This window comes from Eriocheir sinensis, chromosome 49 (genome assembly GCF_024679095.1).
Source record: "Eriocheir sinensis breed Jianghai 21 chromosome 49, ASM2467909v1, whole genome shotgun sequence".
NCBI lineage: Eukaryota > Metazoa > Arthropoda > Malacostraca > Decapoda > Varunidae > Eriocheir > Eriocheir sinensis.
Genome location: NC_066557.1, coordinates 11,539,150 through 11,559,791, shown reverse-complemented (window position 1 = coordinate 11,559,791; position 20,642 = coordinate 11,539,150). Strand labels below are relative to the sequence as shown.

At 43.4% G+C, this 20,642-nt stretch overlaps 2 protein-coding genes across 4 annotated transcripts in view; one reads left to right on the top strand and one right to left on the bottom strand.

The window, feature by feature from the left end:
- Positions 1 to 6,687: 6,687 nt before the first annotated feature.
- On the bottom strand, positions 6,688 to 16,435 carry LOC126981932 (uncharacterized). Of its 2 annotated transcripts, none has more exons than XM_050833612.1 (2): positions 16,200 to 16,435; positions 6,688 to 11,447 (listed from the first exon to the last, which is right to left on the bottom strand). In XM_050833612.1, the coding sequence occupies exons 1-2, from the start codon at positions 16,200 to 16,202 to the stop codon at positions 10,941 to 10,943; spliced, it is 510 nt and encodes a 169-aa protein (XP_050689569.1). In that variant the 5' UTR covers positions 16,203 to 16,435; the 3' UTR covers positions 6,688 to 10,940. The 2 variants fall into 2 exon arrangements, with proteins under 2 accessions (XP_050689569.1, XP_050689568.1); XM_050833611.1 differs by lacking the exon at positions 16,200 to 16,435 and adding an exon at positions 15,753 to 16,193.
- A 1,594-nt stretch (positions 16,436 to 18,029) lies between these two features.
- LOC126981931 (uncharacterized) overlaps positions 18,030 to 20,642 on the top strand; it is a 6,720-nt gene continuing 4,107 nt past the window's right edge. The window contains exons 1-2 of one of the 2 annotated variants that reach the window (XM_050833610.1): positions 18,030 to 18,177; positions 18,717 to 20,292. In XM_050833610.1, coding sequence (XP_050689567.1) covers positions 18,719 to 20,292 — 1,574 coding nt within the window. In that variant the 5' untranslated portion in view covers positions 18,030 to 18,177; positions 18,717 to 18,718. The remainder of the gene's footprint in view (positions 18,178 to 18,716; positions 20,293 to 20,642) is intronic. The other variant, XM_050833609.1, reaches the window with a different exon arrangement.

Genomic DNA, 20,642 nt, shown 5'->3' with positions numbered 1-20,642 from the left:
GGTCGCCAATAAGTAAAGACTGTCTTGGTAACACATTCGTTGACCTTCCTTCCTTCGTTCCTTCACCCAGATTCGCAGTTTCGTAATGTTGCGTTCTCGGCAAAGTAGACAACTGAGACGAGAATTCAATGAGAAAGATATAAAAGTCATATTCTAGAACACATCAAGGCTTATCACACACCCACAGAGCTTTGATAGAGGTCGTGTTGGTATTCCCATGAGTAGATTTATGAGAGCCTGGTGGTGCAGCTCGACAAGGGTTCTATTCAGGATAAAACGCTCTTCAGAACCCGACTAGTTTAACCTCGATCCCCGTAATAACTTTTTTTCGAACCAACTAGGGGCAGTTTCCTTTGAGGCCTTGGGAAATAGTTGTTTTGGGGGCCGAAAGCGTCTGAGGGCCGCTGTCACAGTCATCTTGTTTGTCTTGACCGTTACCAATGGCCGTTATCGCCGCTACAGTATTTACACGTACAACTGGCCGACGGGTAGTGGCTGCTGCGGGGTTAGCCTAGCCCTGCACCTTGCCACACACTCTCAACACCTCTCGTTTCCTCTGCAGCCGCCACTACCCCATAGGCCAGTTTCACGTGGAAAACTATAGCGTCGATCGCCGCCCTTGGTAACGATCAAAACAAAACGACTGTGATAGCGGCCCTCAGAGTCAACGTTGCCGGATTATCGTACTCAGAGCAACGTTTTTTACCGGTTTCTGCCCCATAGTTGCCAAGAAGCACCAATAATTAACCATTTCAACGATGAGTCTATGTAAAACCAGTTAAAGGGGTGGAGGAGGCTGTCTGGGGGTTGGAAATCGCCTGAACCCGATCATCTGGCAACGTTGCTGAGAGTACCAACCAACGTGTTTGATCTTCTTCTTCTTCTTCTTCTTCTTCTTCTTCTTCTTCTTCTTCTTCAGTTTCCAGTTTTCCTCTTTCTCCTCCTCCTCCTCCTCCTCCTCTCTTTCTTCTCATCCTCCTCCTCCTCCTCCTTGGTTCCCATTTGTGTTTCATATTTCATTGTTTGTTTTTAGTTTTTGTTTTACTTGTTTATTTTTCATTTGTTTCGTTCCGCTTACTTTCTTTTATTTTCTTGTTTTACTTACAGATTTTTGGCCATTTTTTTTTTATTTAGTCATTGCAGCACCAGTTTCTTACATTACCATTATTATTATTATTATTATTATTATTATTATTATTATTATTATTATTATTATTATTATTATGCACCGGTTTCACATTGTTTTCATTTGGAATAACTCTTTTTTTTTTTCGTTCATCTCTCATTTTGCACTAAAAAAATGTATGCATTCTTTTCATCGTTCATCTGGCTTCCCGTTCTCCTCCTCCTCCTCCCCCTGAGCCATCCCTTCCCTACTCCTCCTCCTCCTCGTCGTACTCCTCGCCCAAGACCTCCAGCGCACCGCTCACCGCTTTTTCTACACTGGTGGCAGCGGTGAGATCAGCGGCGCTCCTCCCATCCAACACGATCGTAGCATTCCCAAGCGTTGAGTTCGAATCCAGCCTTTCTCTGCTCCTCAAGATTTCAGGCTCGACGTTGAAAGGCGGGGAGATGAGGAGGAGACCGACGATGATAGCGGTCATGATCACAAAGGTAAAAGCCGAGGCGTAGCAGGTGATGAAGCGCATGGGACCGGTCAGCTTCCCCTCCCCGAGCCGCGGTGCTGGTGGGGGCTCCTTCCTGGCGTGTCTCCCGCTCCTGCTGTTGTGTCTGCTGTGCTTATAGTTGGAGATCCGCCTGTCGCCCCTATCCCCAAGGTGGGTATGGATGTCCCCCGCGTGCCCGCTGATCTGGCTCCCGCTGGTGGACTGGCCCGCCTCAACATCGAACTCCCCGCTGACTATTTCACGCCTTAGCTCCTTCATTTCCATCTGGGTGGGAGAGAGAGTGTGAGAGGATGTGAGGGGGAGGAAAGGAGAGAAAAAAGGAGAGTTGGTGGCCATTTTTAACCCCCTGACTGCGGATTTCCTACAGTCAGACCTCACCAAGCTGCAGGAATGGAACAAAGAGTGGCTGCTACAATTCAGTGAAGAAAAATATAAAGTCCTGCACCTAGGGAGAGGATATCCAGCACACCAATACCACATGGGAAACACTCCACCCACCACAGAGGCAGAGAAAGACCTGGGAGTATATGTTACCAGGCTACCAGTGAAGGGATATCCAGCACACCAATACCACATAGCAAACACTCCACTATCCACCACAGAGGCAGAGAAAGACCTGGGGGTGTATGTTACCAGTGAAAGCCAAATCCGTGCCAATCGCAGCGGATGGGTTAAGGGAAAGGAAAAGAGTGAGGGAGAATACGAGGAAAGAAATTGAGAGTAGGTTCGTACTGGGGGAGGGAAAGGATAAGTTAGTGTCCGTTCGATAAGGAAAAGGAAAAGAAAAAGACTGAGGGAGAGAAAGTGAGGAAAAGGAAAGGAAGAAATGAAATAAGGAGAGAAGGGATAGAGACCAGGAGGAATGGAGGGAGAGAAAGAGGGAGAGTTAATATTAGTTTTTAAGGGAGGGAAGAAGATACAGATGGAGAGAAAGGAGAGAAAAGGGAGGAAAGAAACACATAGAGGGAGTGAGGAAGAAGGAGAAGGAAAGTTAGTAATTATTATTGGGGAAAGGAAGAGAAGAAGAAAGGAAGAGAAAGAAAAAGGGAGAGAGAGGAGGGAGAAAGGGAGGGTAGATGGTCACTTTTAGGGAGAGAGGGAGAGAAGATGGAAGAAAATGGGGAAAAGGAAGGAAAGGAACCGAAAGAGGAAGAGAGAGAAAAAGAAAAAGCGAAAGATTAAAGACTGGGGTTAATAATGGGGTCAAAGAGAGAGAGAGAGAGAGAGAGAGAGAGAGAGAGAGAGAGAGAGAGAGAGAGAGAGAGAGAGAGAGAGAGAGAGAGAGAGAGCTAAATTCGGTCACTGCCCTCCTTCACCACCATCACCACCACCACCACCTCGCCATCTCGCGGTCAAAACAGAAACAAAGGTGACGAACACAGTTTGTTTACACTCATCAGCTGTTACACACACACACACACACACACACACACACACACACATGGACGTTTTTTAAGGGTACATATGCATAGCTATCTAAGTTTTTTAGTTTGTTTATGTGTTTGTTTTCTTGTTAATTATTCTTTTTTTTTTTCGTTTAAATTTGTGATCGAAAAAAAAAATGTATTGGTAACATTTTTCTTTCTTTCTTTCTTTCTTCTTTCTTTATTTATTTCTTCTTTCTTTCTTTCTTTCTTTACTTATTCATTTATTTATTTATATTTATTTATTTATCTATTTATTTTCTTTATCTATCAATCTATCTTTCTATCTATCTATCTGTTTGTGTGTCTGTCTGTCTGTCTGTCTTTAAAGAGGAAAACAGACCAATACTTCCCCTTTAACCTCCTCCTCCTCCTCCTCCTCCTCCTCCTCTCTCTCTTCCTCCTCCTGTTATCGACGTGCAGTATCGACCAAATGCGTTTCTAGAAAATGAATTCAGTTTACGTTATTATTATTTTTATTATTATTATTATCATTATTATCATTGTTGTTGTTGTTGTTGTTGTTGTTGTGCGAATGATTGCAATTTCTGTGTTTTGTTGCTTCCCTCTCTCTCTATCTATCTTTCTATCTCTGTCTATCTATCTATCTATCTATTTATCTATCTATTCATCTGTCTCACACCTTCCTCCATTCCATTTCCCTTCCCTTCATCCCTTCCCTTCCCTTCCTTTTCCTTCCCTTCTCTCCCTTCACTCATCACATATAGTTTCTTCCCTTCCCTTCCCTTCCATTCCCTTCCCTTCACTGCTCTTCCCTTCCCTTCCCTTCCCTTCCCTTCCCTTCCCTTCTCTCCCTTTACTTATCACATATTGTTTCTTCCTTCCTTCCTTCCTTCCCTTCTCTCCCCTTCACTTCCTATCCCTTCCCCTTCCATCACTTCCCTTCCCTTCCCTTCCTTTCCCTTCCCTTCTCTTCTCTCCCCACCCCATCCATCACTTCTTCCTTCCTTCCCTTCCCTTCCTTCCTTCCCTTCCTTCTCTCCTTCCTTCCTTTCCCTACCCCATCCATCACTTCCTTCCTTCCTTCCCTTCCTTCTCTCCCTTCACTCATCACATATGGTTTCTTTCCTTCCCTTCCCATCCCTTCCCTTCCCTTCCCTTCTCTTCTCTCCCCTTCACTTCCTTACCCTACCCCATCCATCACTTCCCTTCCCTTCCCTTCCTTTTCCTTCCCTTCTCTCCCTTCACTCATCACATATGGTTTCTTTCCTTCCCTTCCCTTCCCTTCCCTTCTCTCCCCTTCACTTCCTATCCCTTCCCCTTCCATCACTTCCCTTCCCTTCCCTTCCTTTTCCTTCCCTTCTCTCCCTTCACTCATCACATATGGTTCCTTCCCTTCCCTTCCCTTCCTCCCATCATCACCATCATCACCACCACCACCACCACCTTCATCACCAGTCCTTCCTACCACCACAACCACCATCACCACCACAATCACCACCACCATCATTAACCATCCCATATTATGACCATTCCATCATCACCACTACACAACTCTTTAACTCCTCTATCATCTGCGTCATCCTCCTCCTCCTCCTCTTCCTCCTCCTCCTCCTCCTCCACTAACCTTTGTATTGGTGGTGAGATGTCCACCGAAGACGCGTCACCACCACAACCACACCACCACCACCACCACCACCAGTTGCACACAAAATTTACCACTACTCTATCTCTCTCTCTCTCTCTGTCTCCCTCTCTCTCACTCTCTCTCACTTTCTATCTCTCTTTCTACCCCACCACACACACACTTCCTTTCTCTCTTTCTTTCTCTTCTCTTCTTTATCTTCGTTTATCCTTCTTTCCTTCTTTCTATCTTTCTGTTCGTGCGTATGTGTGTGTGTGGGGCGGAGGGAGAGGAGAGAGAGGTCGTGACTGGGAGAGCGAATGGCAAGATGTGAAGGAAAGAGAGAGAGAGAGAGAGAGAGAGAGAGAGAGAGAGAGAGAGAGAGAGAGAGAGCTCTCTCTCTCTCTCTCTCTCTCTCTCTCTCTCTCTCTCTCTCTCTCTCTCTCTCTCTCTCTCTCTTTCTCCTAGTACTACTACTACTACATCTACTACAATAATACTAATACTAATAATAATAATAATAATAATAATAATGATAATAATAATAATAACAATAATGATAGTAATGATAAAAATTCTTTAGTCTTTCTTATATTTAATTCCGTTTTCTTTAAAAGTCGAATTTCTGGTTAATACTAGTATGAGAGAGAGAGAGAGAGAGAGAGAGAGAGAGAGAGAGAGAGAGAGAGAGAGAGAGAGAGAGAGAGAGAGAGAGAGAGAGAGAGAGAGAGAGAGAGAGAGAGAGAGAGAGAGAGAGAGAGAGAGAGAGAGAGAGAGAGAGAGAGAGAGAGAGAGAGAGAGAGAGAGACTAATAATGCAAACACTTCTAGAAAGATCGATGAAGGGAGAGGGAATATGGCGCCCTGACCCTCCCCCCTTCCCCCCTTAACCCCCCCTTCCGCTCTCTCATCAAAGAAAACGGGAATATGACGTGAGAGAAAATGGGTCCAGGTTTTAAAAGGATGACTAATGTAGTTTTTTTATCGTTTTCTTTCACTTATTTATCTTTCATTTATATTTCTACTCCTTTCTTTCCTTTCTAACGTGTTTTTTTTGCTTGTTTTTCTTTTCATTTGTATATTTTCATTCCTTTCTTCTTTCTTTCTTGGCCGTTTTCTTTCTTTCTTTTTTATTCGATTATTTTTCCTATCTTTATTTATGTTTTTTTTTCATTCTTTTACTTTTATTGATTTGTTTTTATTTTCTTCTTTCTCTTTATTCATTTATTTTGCTTAACTTTCTTTATACTTTCAATCTTTTCTTTTCCTATTATTTTCTTTGTTTCTTTCCTCATCGTAATTTTTTCACCTGTATTTTATTTATTTTCTCTTTTATCGTCTAACTTTTCTCTTAATTCTCCTTCTTTTCTCTTCCTTCTCTCTCTCTCTCTCTCTCTCTCTCTCTCTCTCTCTCTCTCTCTCTCTCTCTCTCTCTCTCTCTCTCTCTCTCTCTCTCTCTCTCTCTCTCTCTCTCTCTCTCTCTCTCTCTCTCTCTCTTCCTGGATATTTCGGGTTCACTATTGACGTATAAGAGGAGGAGGAGGAGGAGGAGGAGGTGAAAGAAGAAGAAGAAAACGGAGAAGGATTTTTTTGTGATGGGAAACTGCAAGAAACTTTTATTATTTTTTATCATTGTTATTTATGTACCGAGGAAGAGGAGGAGGAGGAGGAGGAGGAGGAGGAGAAAGAGACGAAATAGGAGGAGGAGAAAGAGGGAAAAGAAAAGGAGGAGGAGGAGAAAGATAGCAAGAGGGAGGAGGAGGAGGAGGAGGAGATGAATGAGAAGGAGGAGGAAAAGGAGAAAAAGATGGAGGAGAAGGAAATGGAGGGAGAAGAAGAAAAGGAGGAGGAGGAGGAGGAGAAGGAGGAAAAGCTGAGAAAGGAAGGAGGAAGAGGAAGAAAAAGAAGATAAAAATAAAGGAGGAGGAAAAGGAGAACTAGATGAAAGATAAGGAAGAGGAAGAAGAAGAAGAGGAGGAGGAGGAGGAAGAAAAGGAGGAAGAAAAAGAAGAAGAGGAGGAGGAGGAGGAGGAACGCAATAAAACACCAAAGAAGATATATAATTATTTTTTATTTGATTTTTTCTTCATCTTTCTTCAAATCTTTTTCTTTTTTTCTCTTTTTCCTTATAAGTGTGGAAAGCGAAAATGACCGAGAAAATGAGTGACCATGAAAAGTGAAAGAAAGTGAGTAATTATTAAACCTACGATGATAGAACTAGTATTATTATCATTATTATTATTATTACTATTATTATTATTATTATTATTATTATTATTATTATCATTATTATTATTTAAGTGACCCCGATTTCATGGTTGTTTTCTCCGTTTTCTTTCTTTCGTTTCATTTCGTAATAAATAAAACAATAAAGAAAATAGAGATAATAAAGAGGAAAATCAATTGGACCTTATTTTATTATTATCATTTTTATTAAGTTCGTATTTTGGGTGAAAACGTAACATTATTATTATTTTTATTTATTTATTTTATCTATTTTATTAATTTTCAAGAAGCGAGGAAGAAAAAAAGAAGAAAAAAACATGTAAATCGAAGTCACTTTGTATATGAATGTTTTTTTTTGTGTTTTTGTTGTTTTTTTGTTCATTATAGTTTCGTCTTAATATTATAATGACCATAAGTTGTGTAATTACCGGATGTAAATAACTGTACAATGAAAGCTAATGACGAACCACCATCTTCATCACCATCATCACCATCATCACCATCATCAACACTATCATCACCATCATCACCACCTCTGTCATCAACATCTTCACCATCACCTCCATCATCACCATTACTACTAAGCTCTTGCATCATCACCATCACCACACACACACACACACACACACACACACACACACACACACGCACACACATACCACTTCATTATGTACTGAGTATTTCCCAACAAACAAACGTTATATAGATATGTACACAAACACACAAACAGCAAAACGGGAACTGAACAAAACACAAACAAAGCAAACAATAACAACAACAACATTCACAAACACACGAGTAAACAATCACACACAAACAACAAACCGTAAACAAAGCACCTCAAAATCAACAACTTTTAATGGGGAACTTTTAAAAATTTCTTCCCGATAGATGGCGCTAGCGGTCTTAATCTCTCCCGTACGGTCCCACGCTTTCGTTTCCCACATCAACTATTTCCAAAGGCCACAAAGGAGGTTAGACTGGATCTCATGAATGTGTATCCACGTTAATGATGCAGAAGCCTTGTCAAACTATCACCAGGCTCGTAAAACTACCCATGGAAATACTATCAACATCCTCTACCAAAGCCTTAGCGAATATGGGCGTGTGAGCTCCGAGATGTTGGAGAAATTGGGACTTATGATGTTTTGAGAGGTTCTAATGAATCTTAAGGGGTTCCAATGGGTTTAAATGCTTGATACAGACAGGATAAGGGATTGGGATATGTTACAAGTGGCGCCATCTATTATTTGTATCTGGAAACACAGTAAAAAGTCCTGTATTGTAGAAGCCATAATCTTAAACACACTTCTTTCTTGTTTTTGTGTTTGTGCGTGTGAAAGAAAGTTTGCATAAAGTATTAACACACACTTAAGTTACAATTATTTCTTCTCTTTTTTTGTATTTGTTTTGTTTTTCGTAGAAGCTTATTTTTAGGTGTATTAAAGTGTAGTATTAAAAATTGAATTATTAAGAAAACTAACGAAATATTTAAAAAAAAAAAAGCAAGTTAGCATAAAGTATTTACACACACACACACACACACACACACACACACACACACACACACACACTAAAGTTAGTATTATTTCTTCTGTTTTGATATACTTTTTTTCTTTTTCATATACGCTGAATTGAAAGTGTATGAGAAACGAACACACACACACACACACACACACACACACACACACACACACACACACACACACACACACACACACACACACACACACACACACACACACACACGCACACACACACACACCTATTTTTCCACCTTTCCTTCATTAAAACTTCGCAAAACCAACCATCAACTAATAATATCACAATGAATGGGTTAGAATATGAAAGTTTAACAAGCTAACACTCAGTACATGGGATTAACAATATACAATGGGTCAAAACAACGGTAATATAACAATCAGATATATTCGCCACACACTAAATTGGTCCAGTACCCCCGCCCCCTTCCTCACCCTTCTTACAAAATACAGCACACCCGTCCCCTTCTTCATCCTCCATACAAAATACAGCACACCCGTCCCCTTCTTCATCCTCCATACAAAATACAGCACACCCGTCCCCTTCTTCATCCTCCATACAAAATACAGCACACCCGTCCCCTTCTTCATCCTCCATACAAAATACAGCACACCCGTCCCCTTCTTCATCCTCCATACAAGACAACCTCACTGATCTCTAATATCTCGTAATATATAGATACCTCGACCCGTGGGAATTTCAAGGTAGCGGCTGCGGGCTTTAAAACTCCTCCCTGGTTATAGTACAGAGAAAGCCAATCCAGTTATATTAGAGACCAGTGGATAACATTGACTCCTAACTCCAAGCTCCTTTCCTCCAACCAATCAGCTCCCTTGGCTATGGAAGAGGGGGCGGGGCTTCCGGACCAACTTATACTGTACGATTTCTAGTACGTTTCCTATGGGACGGCGTGAACAAACGGTAATGAGAGCATAATGTTGTGTACTCGATAATTATAATGTTGTGGCAATATATATGTATCTCGACCTGTAAGTTGTAAAATTATCATACAGCATACAAGCATCACAGAGATATCGTACGTAGGTGTAGCAAAATATCTTACAATCTTCATAAAAATAATTTGTGCATTGTAAACCATAACTCGTAAGCCAAAATTGCCAGAGAACATACGGAAATCGCAGAATAGATATCGTACGTATATATAGCAAAATATTTCACAATCTTTGTATAAGTAATTTGTGCATCGTGTACTATCAGATATCGTAAAATTGTTATAGAATAGAGATATCGTACATGCAGCAAAATATTGTACAATCTTCGTATAAATACTAATAATAAACTAGCAAAAACAATAAATAATACTAAAATAACACAAATAATCTAAGAGTATTTATAATGATCAAGCCAAAAAAATCGTCGTGCGAGATTCATTTAAACAACAACGCATAAATATACTAAATAAGGATAAATGAAGCCTTTTGATTGGTCGGCGGCAGATGTTGGTGACGTGTTGTGATTGGCTGATACGCCTCAACAATAACAACTTGGCTAACACACGGCAATAATAACAACGTGAACTAAATTAACATCCTCTCCTTACGCTATGAGTATTAGAACATTTGATTATTGTTCTTTCTAGCATGTATATTCACCTTTTTTAGACTTTCAAATAAGTTAAAGTGAATTATAACAAGAGAAACGAGAGAAAAGAGAGAAAAAGTGAAGGAAATTTGTTGTAAGCGATCAACCAGTTACTATTTGGAGTCTCGTATTCCGCTTCTGATTGGTGGAAGGTCTCGTCCAATAGGATTGCGAGGACGGCTGACGTCATTAAGCGAACGGCGAATCAGAGGACGGGAAACATTACATAGAGAGAAAAGAGGAAGAAGAAAGAGGAAAGGAAGATGAAAACAGAAGAAAGAGGAGGAAAAAACAACAAAATGGAAGTGAAATAAGAAGAAAGAGGGAGAGAGATTACAAACGAAGAGAAAGAAGAAAAAAAGATGAAATGGAGATACAAAAACGAAGACAAAGATGAAAGAAGCAAAGAGGAAAAGGAAGAAAAGAAACAAGAGGAAAAGGAAACAGGCAAAAAACGAAGAGAAAGACAAGAAAAAAGAGGAAAAGAAGATAAAAATAAAAACGTTAGACAGACAAACAAACAGTCAAACAATCAAACACACACACCTAAACTCACACACACACACACACACACACACACACACACACACACACACACACACACACACACACACACACACACACACACACACACACACACACACACACACACACACACACACACACACACACACACACACACACACACACACACGCGTACCTTACCATCATAACATCACTACATTCCTTCAACACCCTTAGTAACATCCCCCCTACACACACAAACACACACACACACACACACACACACACACACACACACACACACACACACACACACACACACACACACACACACACACACACACACACGTACCTGACCATCATAACACCTTTACATTCCTTCAACACCCTCAGTAACATCCCCCACACACAGACACACACACACACTCCCTCACTCATCACCACTCCCCTCCCTGGTGCCGTTCCCGAGGAGGATGTTCATAGACGGGGAGATGGATGACACCACCTCCTCATCCAGCAGCAATTCCTCCTCATCCGGCGCTAAGGTCACGTTCGGAAATACCAGCTTATCGGCCCTCACGTTCCCCGGCGAGGAGTACATCAGCAGTGCCACGATACCGATAACCATGACTATCAGCGTGGCAATGGCGGAATAGCAACCCAGCGCCGTGCATCCAGGCTCGACGTTATAGAGGGGAGGGATAACCTGCTTAGTTTTCGCAGACTCGCCCTCCTCACCCTCCTCGCCCTCTACAGCCTCCCCCTCCTCGCCCTCGACCCCGTCCTCATCGTCTAGGCGCAGCTGGGTCTCCTCGTCGTCATCGTCGCCGCAGGAGCCCGCCTCGAGATCGCGGTCTATCTCCTGCTGGTGGTTAAGCAGCTGCTGGCGGTGGTTGTTGGCATTGTTGCAGACCGCCTCTTCCTTAGTCTCGCTCATCTGAAGGGGGGGGAGAAAGACAATTAGGTTGGTATTATGACACTTTCGCTTGTCACATCAACTATTTATGAAGGTCAAAGAGGGGGTCAGTCAGGTTCTAATGTATGTTTCTTTAGGTTCGCGGTACAGAGGAGGGGTCAAACTACCATCAGGGTCATAAAGCTACTCCTGGAAATGCCCACAACTCCCACGAAAGTCTGGTCAAAGAGGGGGTCTGTCAGGTTCTAATGTGTGTTTCTTTAGGTTCGCGGTACACAGGAGGGGTCAAACTACCACCATAAAACTACTCCTGGAAATGCCCACAACTCCCACGAAAGTCTGGTCAAAGAGGGGGTCAGTCGGGTTCTAATGTGTGTTTCTTTAGGTTCGCGGTACACAGGAGGGGTCACACTACCACCAGGGTCATAAAACTACTGGAAATGCCCACAACTCCCACGAAAGTCTGGTCAAAGAGGGGGTCAGTCGGGTTCTAATGTATGTTTCTTTAGGTTCGCGGTACACAGGAGGGGTCAAACTACCATCAGGGTCATAAACTACTCCTGAAATGCCCACAACTCCCACGAAAGTCTGGTCAAAGAGGGGGTCAGTCGGGTTCTAATGCGTGTTTCTTTAGGTTCGCGGTACACAGGAGGAGTCAAACTACCATCAGGGTCATAAAACTACTCCTGGAAATGCCCACAACTCCCGCGAAAGTCTGGTCAAAGAGGGGGTCAGTCGGGTTCTAATGTATGTTTCTTTAGGTTCGCGGTACAGAGGAGGGGTCAGACTACCATCAGGCTCATAAAACTACTCCTGGAAATGCCCACAACTCCCACGAAAGTCTGGTCAAAGAGGGGGTCAGTCGGGTTCTACTGTGTGTTTCTTTAGGTTCGCGGTACACAGGAGGGGTCAAACTACCACCAGGGTCATAAAGCTACTCCTGGAAATGCCCACAACTCCCACGAAAGTCTGGTCAAAGAGGGGGTCAGTCAGGTTCTAATGTGTGTTTCTTTAGGTTCGCGGTACAGAGGAGGGGTCAAACTACCATCAGGGTCATAAAACTACTCCTGGAAATGCCCACAACACCCACGAAAGTCTGGTCAAAGAGGGGGTCAGTCAGGTTCTAATGTGTGTTTCTTTAGGTTCGCGGTACAGAAGAAGGGTCAAACTACCACCAGGGTCATAAAACTACTCCTGGAAATGCCCACAACTCCCACGAAAGTCTGGTCAAAGAGGGGGTCAGTCGGGTTCTAATGTATGTTTCTTTAGGTTCGCGGTACAGAGGAGGGGTCAAACTACCACCAGGGTCATAAAACTACTCCTGGAAATGCCCACAACTCCCACGAAAGTCTGGTCAAAGAGGGGGTCAGTCAGGTTCTAATGTGTGTTTCTTTAGGTTCGCGGTACACAGGAGGGGTCAAACTACCACCAGGGTCATAAAACTACTCCTGGAAATGCCCACAACTCCCACGAAAGTCTGGTCAAAGAGGGGGTCAGTCAGGTTCTAATGTGTGTTTCTTTAGGTTCGCGGTACACAGGAGGGGTCAAACTACCACCAGGGCCATAAAACTACTCCTGGAAATGCCCACAACTCCCACGAAAGTCTGGTCAAAGAGGGGGTCAGTCGGGTTCTACTGTGTGTTTCTTTAGGTTCGCGGTACACAGGAGGGGTCAAACTACCATCAGGGTCATAAAACTACTCCTGGAAATGCCCCAAACTCCTACGAAAGTCTGGTCAAAGAGGGGGTCAGTCGGGTTCTAGTGTGTGTTTCTTTAGGTTCGCGGTACACAGGAGGGGTCAAACTACCATCAGGGTTATAAAACTACTCCTGGAAATGCCCACAACTCCCACGAAAGTCTGGTCAAAGAGGGGGTCAGTCGGGTTCTAATGTGTGTTTCTTTAGGTTCGCGGTACACAGGAGGGGTCAAACTACCACCAGGGTCATAAAACTACTCCTGGAAATGCCCACAACTCCCACGAAAGTCTGGTCAAAGAGGGGGTCAGTCGGGTTCTAATGTGTGTTTCTTTAGGTTCGCGGTACACAGGACGGGTCAAACTGCCATCAGGGCCATAAAACTACTCCTGGAAATGCCCACAACTCCCACGAAAGTCTGGTCAAAGAGGGGGTCAGTCGGGTTCTAATGTGTGTTTCTTTAGGTTCGCGGTACACAGGAGGGGTCAAACTACCACCAGGGTCATAAAACTACTGGAAATGCCCACAACTCCCACGAAAGTCTGGTCAAAGAGGGGGTCAGTCAGGTTCTAATGTGTGTTTCTTTAGGTTCGCGGTACACAGGAGGGGTCAAACTACCATCAGGGTCATAAAACTACTCCTGGAAATGCCCACAACTCCCACGAAAGTCTGGTCAAAGAGGGGGTCAGTCGGGTTCTAATGCGTGTTTCTTTAGGTTCGCGGTACACAGGAGGGGTCAAACTACCATCAGGGTCATAAAACTACTCCTGGAAATGCCCACAACTCCCACGAAAGTCTGGTCAAAGAGGGGGTCAGTCGGGTTCTAATGTGTGTTTCTTTAGGTTCGCGGTACACAGGAGGGGTCAAACTACCACCAGGGTCATAAAACTACTCCTGGAAATGCCCACAACTCCCGCGAAAGTCTGGTCAAAGAGGGGGTCAGTCGGGTTCTAATGTGTGTTTCTTTAGGTTCGCGGTACACAGGAGGGGTCAAACTACCATCAGGGCCATAAAACTACTCCTGGAAATGCCCCAAACTCCTACGAAAGCCTTGTCAAATATGTGAACTTGGGAGACGATATGTTTAGTAATAAGACCCTTAGTATGTCCATTTGTTAGTTAGATAGGTAGATAATTAGTTAGTTAGGTAAGCAGGTAGGTTGGTAGGTAATTAGTAAGTTATTGCAGACCGCCTCTTTGTCTCGCTCATCTGAAGGGGGGCCAGGAAGTGGGTCAGTATGTCCATCAGTTAGATAGACAGATAGATAGGTAGATATTTAGTTAGATAGGTAGTTTGGTAGATAATCAGTAAGTTATTGCAGACCGCCACTTTGTCTCGCTCATCTGAAGGGGGGCAGGAAGAGAGTTAGTATGTCCATTAGTTAAATAGACAGATAGATAGGTAGATATTTAGTTAGTTAGATAGGTAGTTTGGTAGATAATCAGTAAGTTATTGCAGACCGCCTCTTCCTTTAATTGTCTAGCTCATCTGAAGGGGGGCAGGAAGAGGGTCAGTTAGGCAGTGTTAGTTTAGGTTAGTTAGGTTAGGTTAGTTTTAAAGAGGGTCTAGTGATGTCATGAAGCGAAAACAACGCCTGGGAAAGCGGATCGAGGGGTTGGTTTAAAATATTTGGTTAGGGAGGATAGGTACACGAGGGCCTTAGTTAAGTCTCCCCTTTAAAGGTATGTTTTCTGCCGTTTTCTGTAGGTTTTAGAAAATATGAATACATTTTTCCTATTGTTATTTTGATTGCGTTAAAATACTCTACGGTTACTTCCATCCACGTTTAACTTATTTATAGCTTCAATTCCTACTTATCTATTATTATTATTATTATTATTATTATTATTATTATTATTATTATTATTATTATTATTTGTTTCTTCATCATTCCTTTGTTTATTTCTTCTATAAAATGTGTGTTTGTGTTTGTTTGTTTTTATATTTGTTTGTGTTTACCTTCAATGTTTGTTTTGCTCTTGTTTGTTATGCTTGAGTTGGGAGAGGAATTCAAGAGAGAGAGAGAGAGAGAGAGAGGGCGTGGTCGCAAGCCTCATGTAATTTTGTTGATGGTCTCTTCGTCCCCCCTCTCTCTCTCCACACACACACACACACACACACACACACACACACTGCAGTCAAATGGTTAAGAATACTGTCAATACTTTGTGTGTGTGTGTGTGTTTGTGTGAGTACAAATCAAATATGTTGGCGACAGACTTAGGAGAAAACACACACACACACACACACACACACACACACACACACACACACACACACACACACACACACACACACACACACACACACACACACACACACAATAATATATATGCAGAATAATATGTGTGTATGTACGTATGTATGTATGTATGTGTATGTCGGCAAGCAAACAGACAGACAGACAGACAGACAGACAGACAGACAGACAGACAGACAGACAGACAGACAGACAAACAGACAGATCAATAAACAGGTAGATAACAGGAAGGAAAGATGGGAAGGTAACACACACACACACACACACACACACACACACACACACACACACACACACACACACACACACACACACACACACACACACACACACACACGTACACACACACACACACGTACACACAGCCTTACCTTTATGCTCACCATATGCTCACACTACAGTAGGGAACCCGCCAGACAGGACTCCATTCACCTCCAACACCAACAACACCACCACCACCACAACACCACCACCAACACCACCACCACCGCTAACACACCATCACCACCACACAACACCAGAGGAGGAGGAGGAGGAGGTGGGATAGAGAGGGAGAGAATGCCAGTATCTCCCTTTCCACTTCGAGAGAAAGAGACGTCTGGGCGCAGGTGGTGGGAGAAGGGAGAGAAAACGAGGGATAACCGGCGATATCTCCCTTATTTCCGGTTTACAGGGAGAGAGCGAGGGAGACAGACACCGTACACTCCACCTGGTTACTGTGAGGAGGGAGGGAGAGCCAGGGAGAGGGAGGGAGAGAGGGAGAGGGAGCCAGACTCGCGTTCGTGTGTGTGTGTTTGTCGCAATCTGCCATCACTGACCATGGGAGGGAGAGGATCAACATGGCTTCTTATTTCCTCCTTTATCTCATCTTCTAGGCTTTCCTCGGGGCCCCTTCCACCTCACACGCGTTCCCACAGCCTCCTTCTCTCATTCCCCAAACGGGTAGTCCACGAAACCTCCGGGAAATTGGGGAAAAAGGGCTTTGAATATGGGTTTGTTGTGGGGAACAGGACCAGCACCAGCACAACCTATCAAAGAAAACGGGCCTGCTGCGGGGTTGCCATAGCGATGCGGGTAAACAGCGAGCCATTGAACGCCTGCTGAGGGGAGGAGGAGGAGGCCGAGGGGAGAGGTCTTGGGGAGGAGGGGAAGGGGGGAGGGAGGGAAGGGAAGAGGAGGGAAGAGAAGGGAAGGAGTTCAAGGATGAAGGAAGGGAATGGAAGGGAAGGGAGAGGGGAAAAAGAGGAAAGGGGAGGAAGGAAAAGGAAAGGAGGAGGAGGAGGCCGAAAGGAGAGGTCTTGGGGAAGAGGGGAGGGACGGGAAGAGGAGGGAAGGGGAAAAGAAGTGAAAGGAAGGGAATGGGAGGAAAGGAAAGGGAGGGGAAAAAGAAGGAACGGGAAAGAAGGAACGGGAAGGAAAGAGGAGGGAAGGGGATGAAGGGAAATGAAGAGAAGGAAAATGAAAGATGAAAGGAGATTAGGGGAAAAGGAGAAACTGGAAGGAGAGAGGGGAAAGAAAGGGAAGGAGAGAGGAGGAAGAAAGGAAAGAGGAGGAGGAGGAGGGAAGGGGACGAGAGGGGGGAACGAGTAAATGAAATGGGGAATAAGGAAGGAGGAGAAAGTAAAAGGAGGGCAGGAAAGCGATAAAGGAGAGAAGGAAGGGAAGGAAGTATAAGAAGGGAAGAGACGAGGAGGAAATAAGATAGAAAACAGAGAAAAGAGGGAGTAGGGAAAATAGAAGAAAGAGAAAGAGATGAGAGGATAGGAAGCAGAGGAAAGACGGAAGGGAATAAAGGAAAGGATGGGAGAAGAGAATGAAGGAGATAATGAATAAAGAAATAATGATAAATGAGAGAAAAAGGAAAGAAAGAAAAGATGATCAAATAAGAAAATGGGAAAGCTAGAAAAGGGAAAGGGAGGAAGAAGAGCATTAATTAAGAAGATAAGGAATGAAAAAATAAGGAAAAATAAAAGAGAAAGGAGAGAGAAAGGAGAAAAAGAAGAGATAATCAGATAAAGAGAATGAAAAAGCTAGAAAAAGGAAAGGATTAAGAAGATAAGGAATGAGGAAATAAGGAAAAATAAAAGAGAAAGGAGAGAAAAAGAAAAAAAGAAAAGATAATCAGATAAAGAGAATGGAAAAGCTAGAAAAATGAAAGGATTAAGAAGATAAGGAATGAGAAAATAAGGAAAAAGAAAAAAAGAAAAGATAATCAGATAAGAAAATGGGAAAGCTAGAAAAATGAAAGGATTAAGAAGATAAGGAATGAGGAAATAAAGAAAAATAAAAGAGAAAGGAGAGAAAAAGAAAAAAAAGAAAAGATAATCAGATAAGAAAATGGGAAAGCTGGAAAGTCAAGAGGAAAACGAGCTAAAAAAAGAAAAAAAACAAGCAGGCAAGACAAAAAAAAGAAGAAAATCAACAAGAAATCAAACCAAACTCACTTTAAAAACACCAATGATTAAAAAAAAACACGCAAAAAAATAAAAATAAAAAACAGGCAGGACAAAAAAGAAGAAAATCAACAAGAAATCAAACCAAACTCACCTTAAAAACACCAATAATTAAAAAAAAACACCAAAAACACACCAGAAAATGACCCACCCCAAAAAACAGCTGGGTATTGCGTCATCATCATCATCGTCATCATCAGTGTCAACAAGGCGGCGGCGCGGTGACGGCTGAACCGGTGACTTGGGAAACGTTATATTTTTCCTTCTTTTACCTGTTTTTACGCCTTTTCCCTCATATGTAAGGTGTGTGGAGGGTTATTTAAGGCGTTGTGGTGATTTACAGGTGCGTGGTGACTCTGTGGGGCGTGTAATTGAGGGAAAATAAGCGTGAATGAGATTGGTCACTGGTCAGTCTTCGGCCACCGGGGTATTTTTTTATATTTATTTTTATTTCTTTGCTTTTTTTGTGTGTGTGGAACCTTTAATTATAGGTGTTTTAGGCGAGCTTGATTTGATTTCGTGTTTATTTTTATTAAGAACCGATACAATGCGTTACAGGTCAAGGTCAGGTCAGGTCAAGGTCCGTAAGGTAAGGTTGTATTTTTCCTTTTTCCTGGCCCTGTCCACCCTCACACCACGGTCAAAGGCTACTTCTTTCTGCCTTTGGTCTGTAAGTGCGAGACATATATAGTATTTTGAGATCGTGTAAGCCTGACAAAGAGTAACCCATCGCTCTAAAATGATACTTTAGTGATTATATAATTATCTTATTGTTTGATAGCGAGTCTTATACATGTCCCCAATGTATTAACCAGACCTAACCTGACCTAACCTAACATGCTCAATTCTCACCAGTATCACCAACTCACTCACTCCTTCCAGTGATGCAGCCCCGCCAACTAGCCATGCGGGGCCGGAGCTGGGGCGGGGCCTGTCGCTGCATCCTCCACCTGTACCTCCCCATGTGTGCCCCGCCCCAGGTGACCCCACAGCTGGCCTGCCCACTCCACCTCAAACACACACCTGGGGGAGGAGGAGGAGGGAAGAGGGAGGTTGGAGAGGTAGACGAAGGGGAGGAAGGGTATAGATTTAAGCCCTTCATCAGTAAACAGAGACATGAAAGAGGAGGAGGGGGAGGAGGAGGAGGAGGAGGGGGAATAGCAAAAGGGGAGAAGGAGGTAGAGGGGAAGGGCATAGAAGAAGGGGAGGAAGGATACAAGTTCGAGTCCTTCATCGTCAGGTTCCAGCAAATTCTCATTGGACCCAAAAGCTACCCCAACCATCGTCACCACCACCACCACCCATCAGCCAAGGGGTACAAGGGGAAGCACTTTAAGAGGCCATACACCATTAGCCCAGTCCACCTCAAGCCTTACCAGACCTATCAGACCTGCCACCCCAAGACCATTAGCGGAAACCAGTCCGTTGAATCTCCGTTAAGAAGTAAAAGTAGTCAAAATGGGAATGTTAATAAAAACCAGGCTATTGAAGTTCCATTAGTGAGTAGGAATAGTGATGATAATGACACTACTACTACTACTACTACTATTACTACTTCTACTACTACTACTAATACTTCTACTGTCAATTCAAAAGTGCTTTCATCCAGAGAGACAGAGACACGGACCGCTAATATGCTACACAGCGAACCCTTCTTTGTCGCCTCCCTCTCCTCTGTACCTCTTTATCCCACCACAGACAGAGTAGCCACAGACACACACATACCCACAGACATACCTCCCTTCCACAGACCATCAGAAACACAAACACACACAGACACTTCCCACAGAATACCAAATGCACAGATTCTCACAGCCACAGACACAGACACGAGGGAGGATAAGGAACAGACACTCACAGACAGCCTCCACAGAACGGAACAGACACTAACAGCCACAGTAAGGGAGGAGGAAAGGGAAGCAAAGGGCAACATACTAGTACAAGAAATAAAGGGAGAGATTGCAATGGTAGGAGAAAGGGAGGGAAAATGCATAGAAAGGGAGGAGGAAAGGAGGGAGAGAATGGGTGTGATTGTACAAAAAAGAAAGGGAGAGGGAGAGATTTTAGGAGAAAGGGAGATGGAAGAAAAGGTACTGGAAGGAAGGGAGAGAAAGAAAGATGAGATGGAGAGAAAGGAGGAAAAAAGGGCCATGTTGGAGGGAAAGGGAGGAGAAATAAGGGAGGAAAAGGTGGAGGGAAAAGAAGAAAGGGAGAAAAAGATGGAAGAAAGAGAAGGAAGGAAAGAAAGGGAGAAGAAGATTAACAAGATAAAGGTACAAGAGTCCGTCACAGTGGAGGAGGAGGAGGAGGAAGAAGAAGAGGAGGAGGAGGAGGGTGGAAGAGGAAGAAGAGGAGGTGGAGTGGGTGAGCTGGGTGGAAGCGAGCGGGTGTTGGTGTGCCTCATCCTGGACGCTGTGCCCAAGAGTGCCAACCGAGACCAGCTGGAGGAGTGCCTAAGGTTGGTTGGTGCCTCCGTGTTTGTTAAGGTTTGTTTGTTTGTTTGTTTTTGTTTTATGATTTTTTGTGTTTTTGTCTTTTTTTTTTGGTTGTTCTTTGGTGGTAGTGTTTATTTCAGGTTGTATGTGTGTGGTTATGTGGTGGATTTTGCCTTATTTTTTATTTTATTTTTATTTATTTATTTTATTATTATTTTTTTTTTGTGTGTGTGTGTGGGGGGGGGGGGGGGGTCAAGGGGTCAAAGTCAGTTATAGGACAAGGTCAAATCTAGTTACAGGAAAAGGTCAGTCAGTTACATTATTCAATCCAGTTCAGTTACAAAAATCAAGGTCCACAGGTCTTCATAAGGTC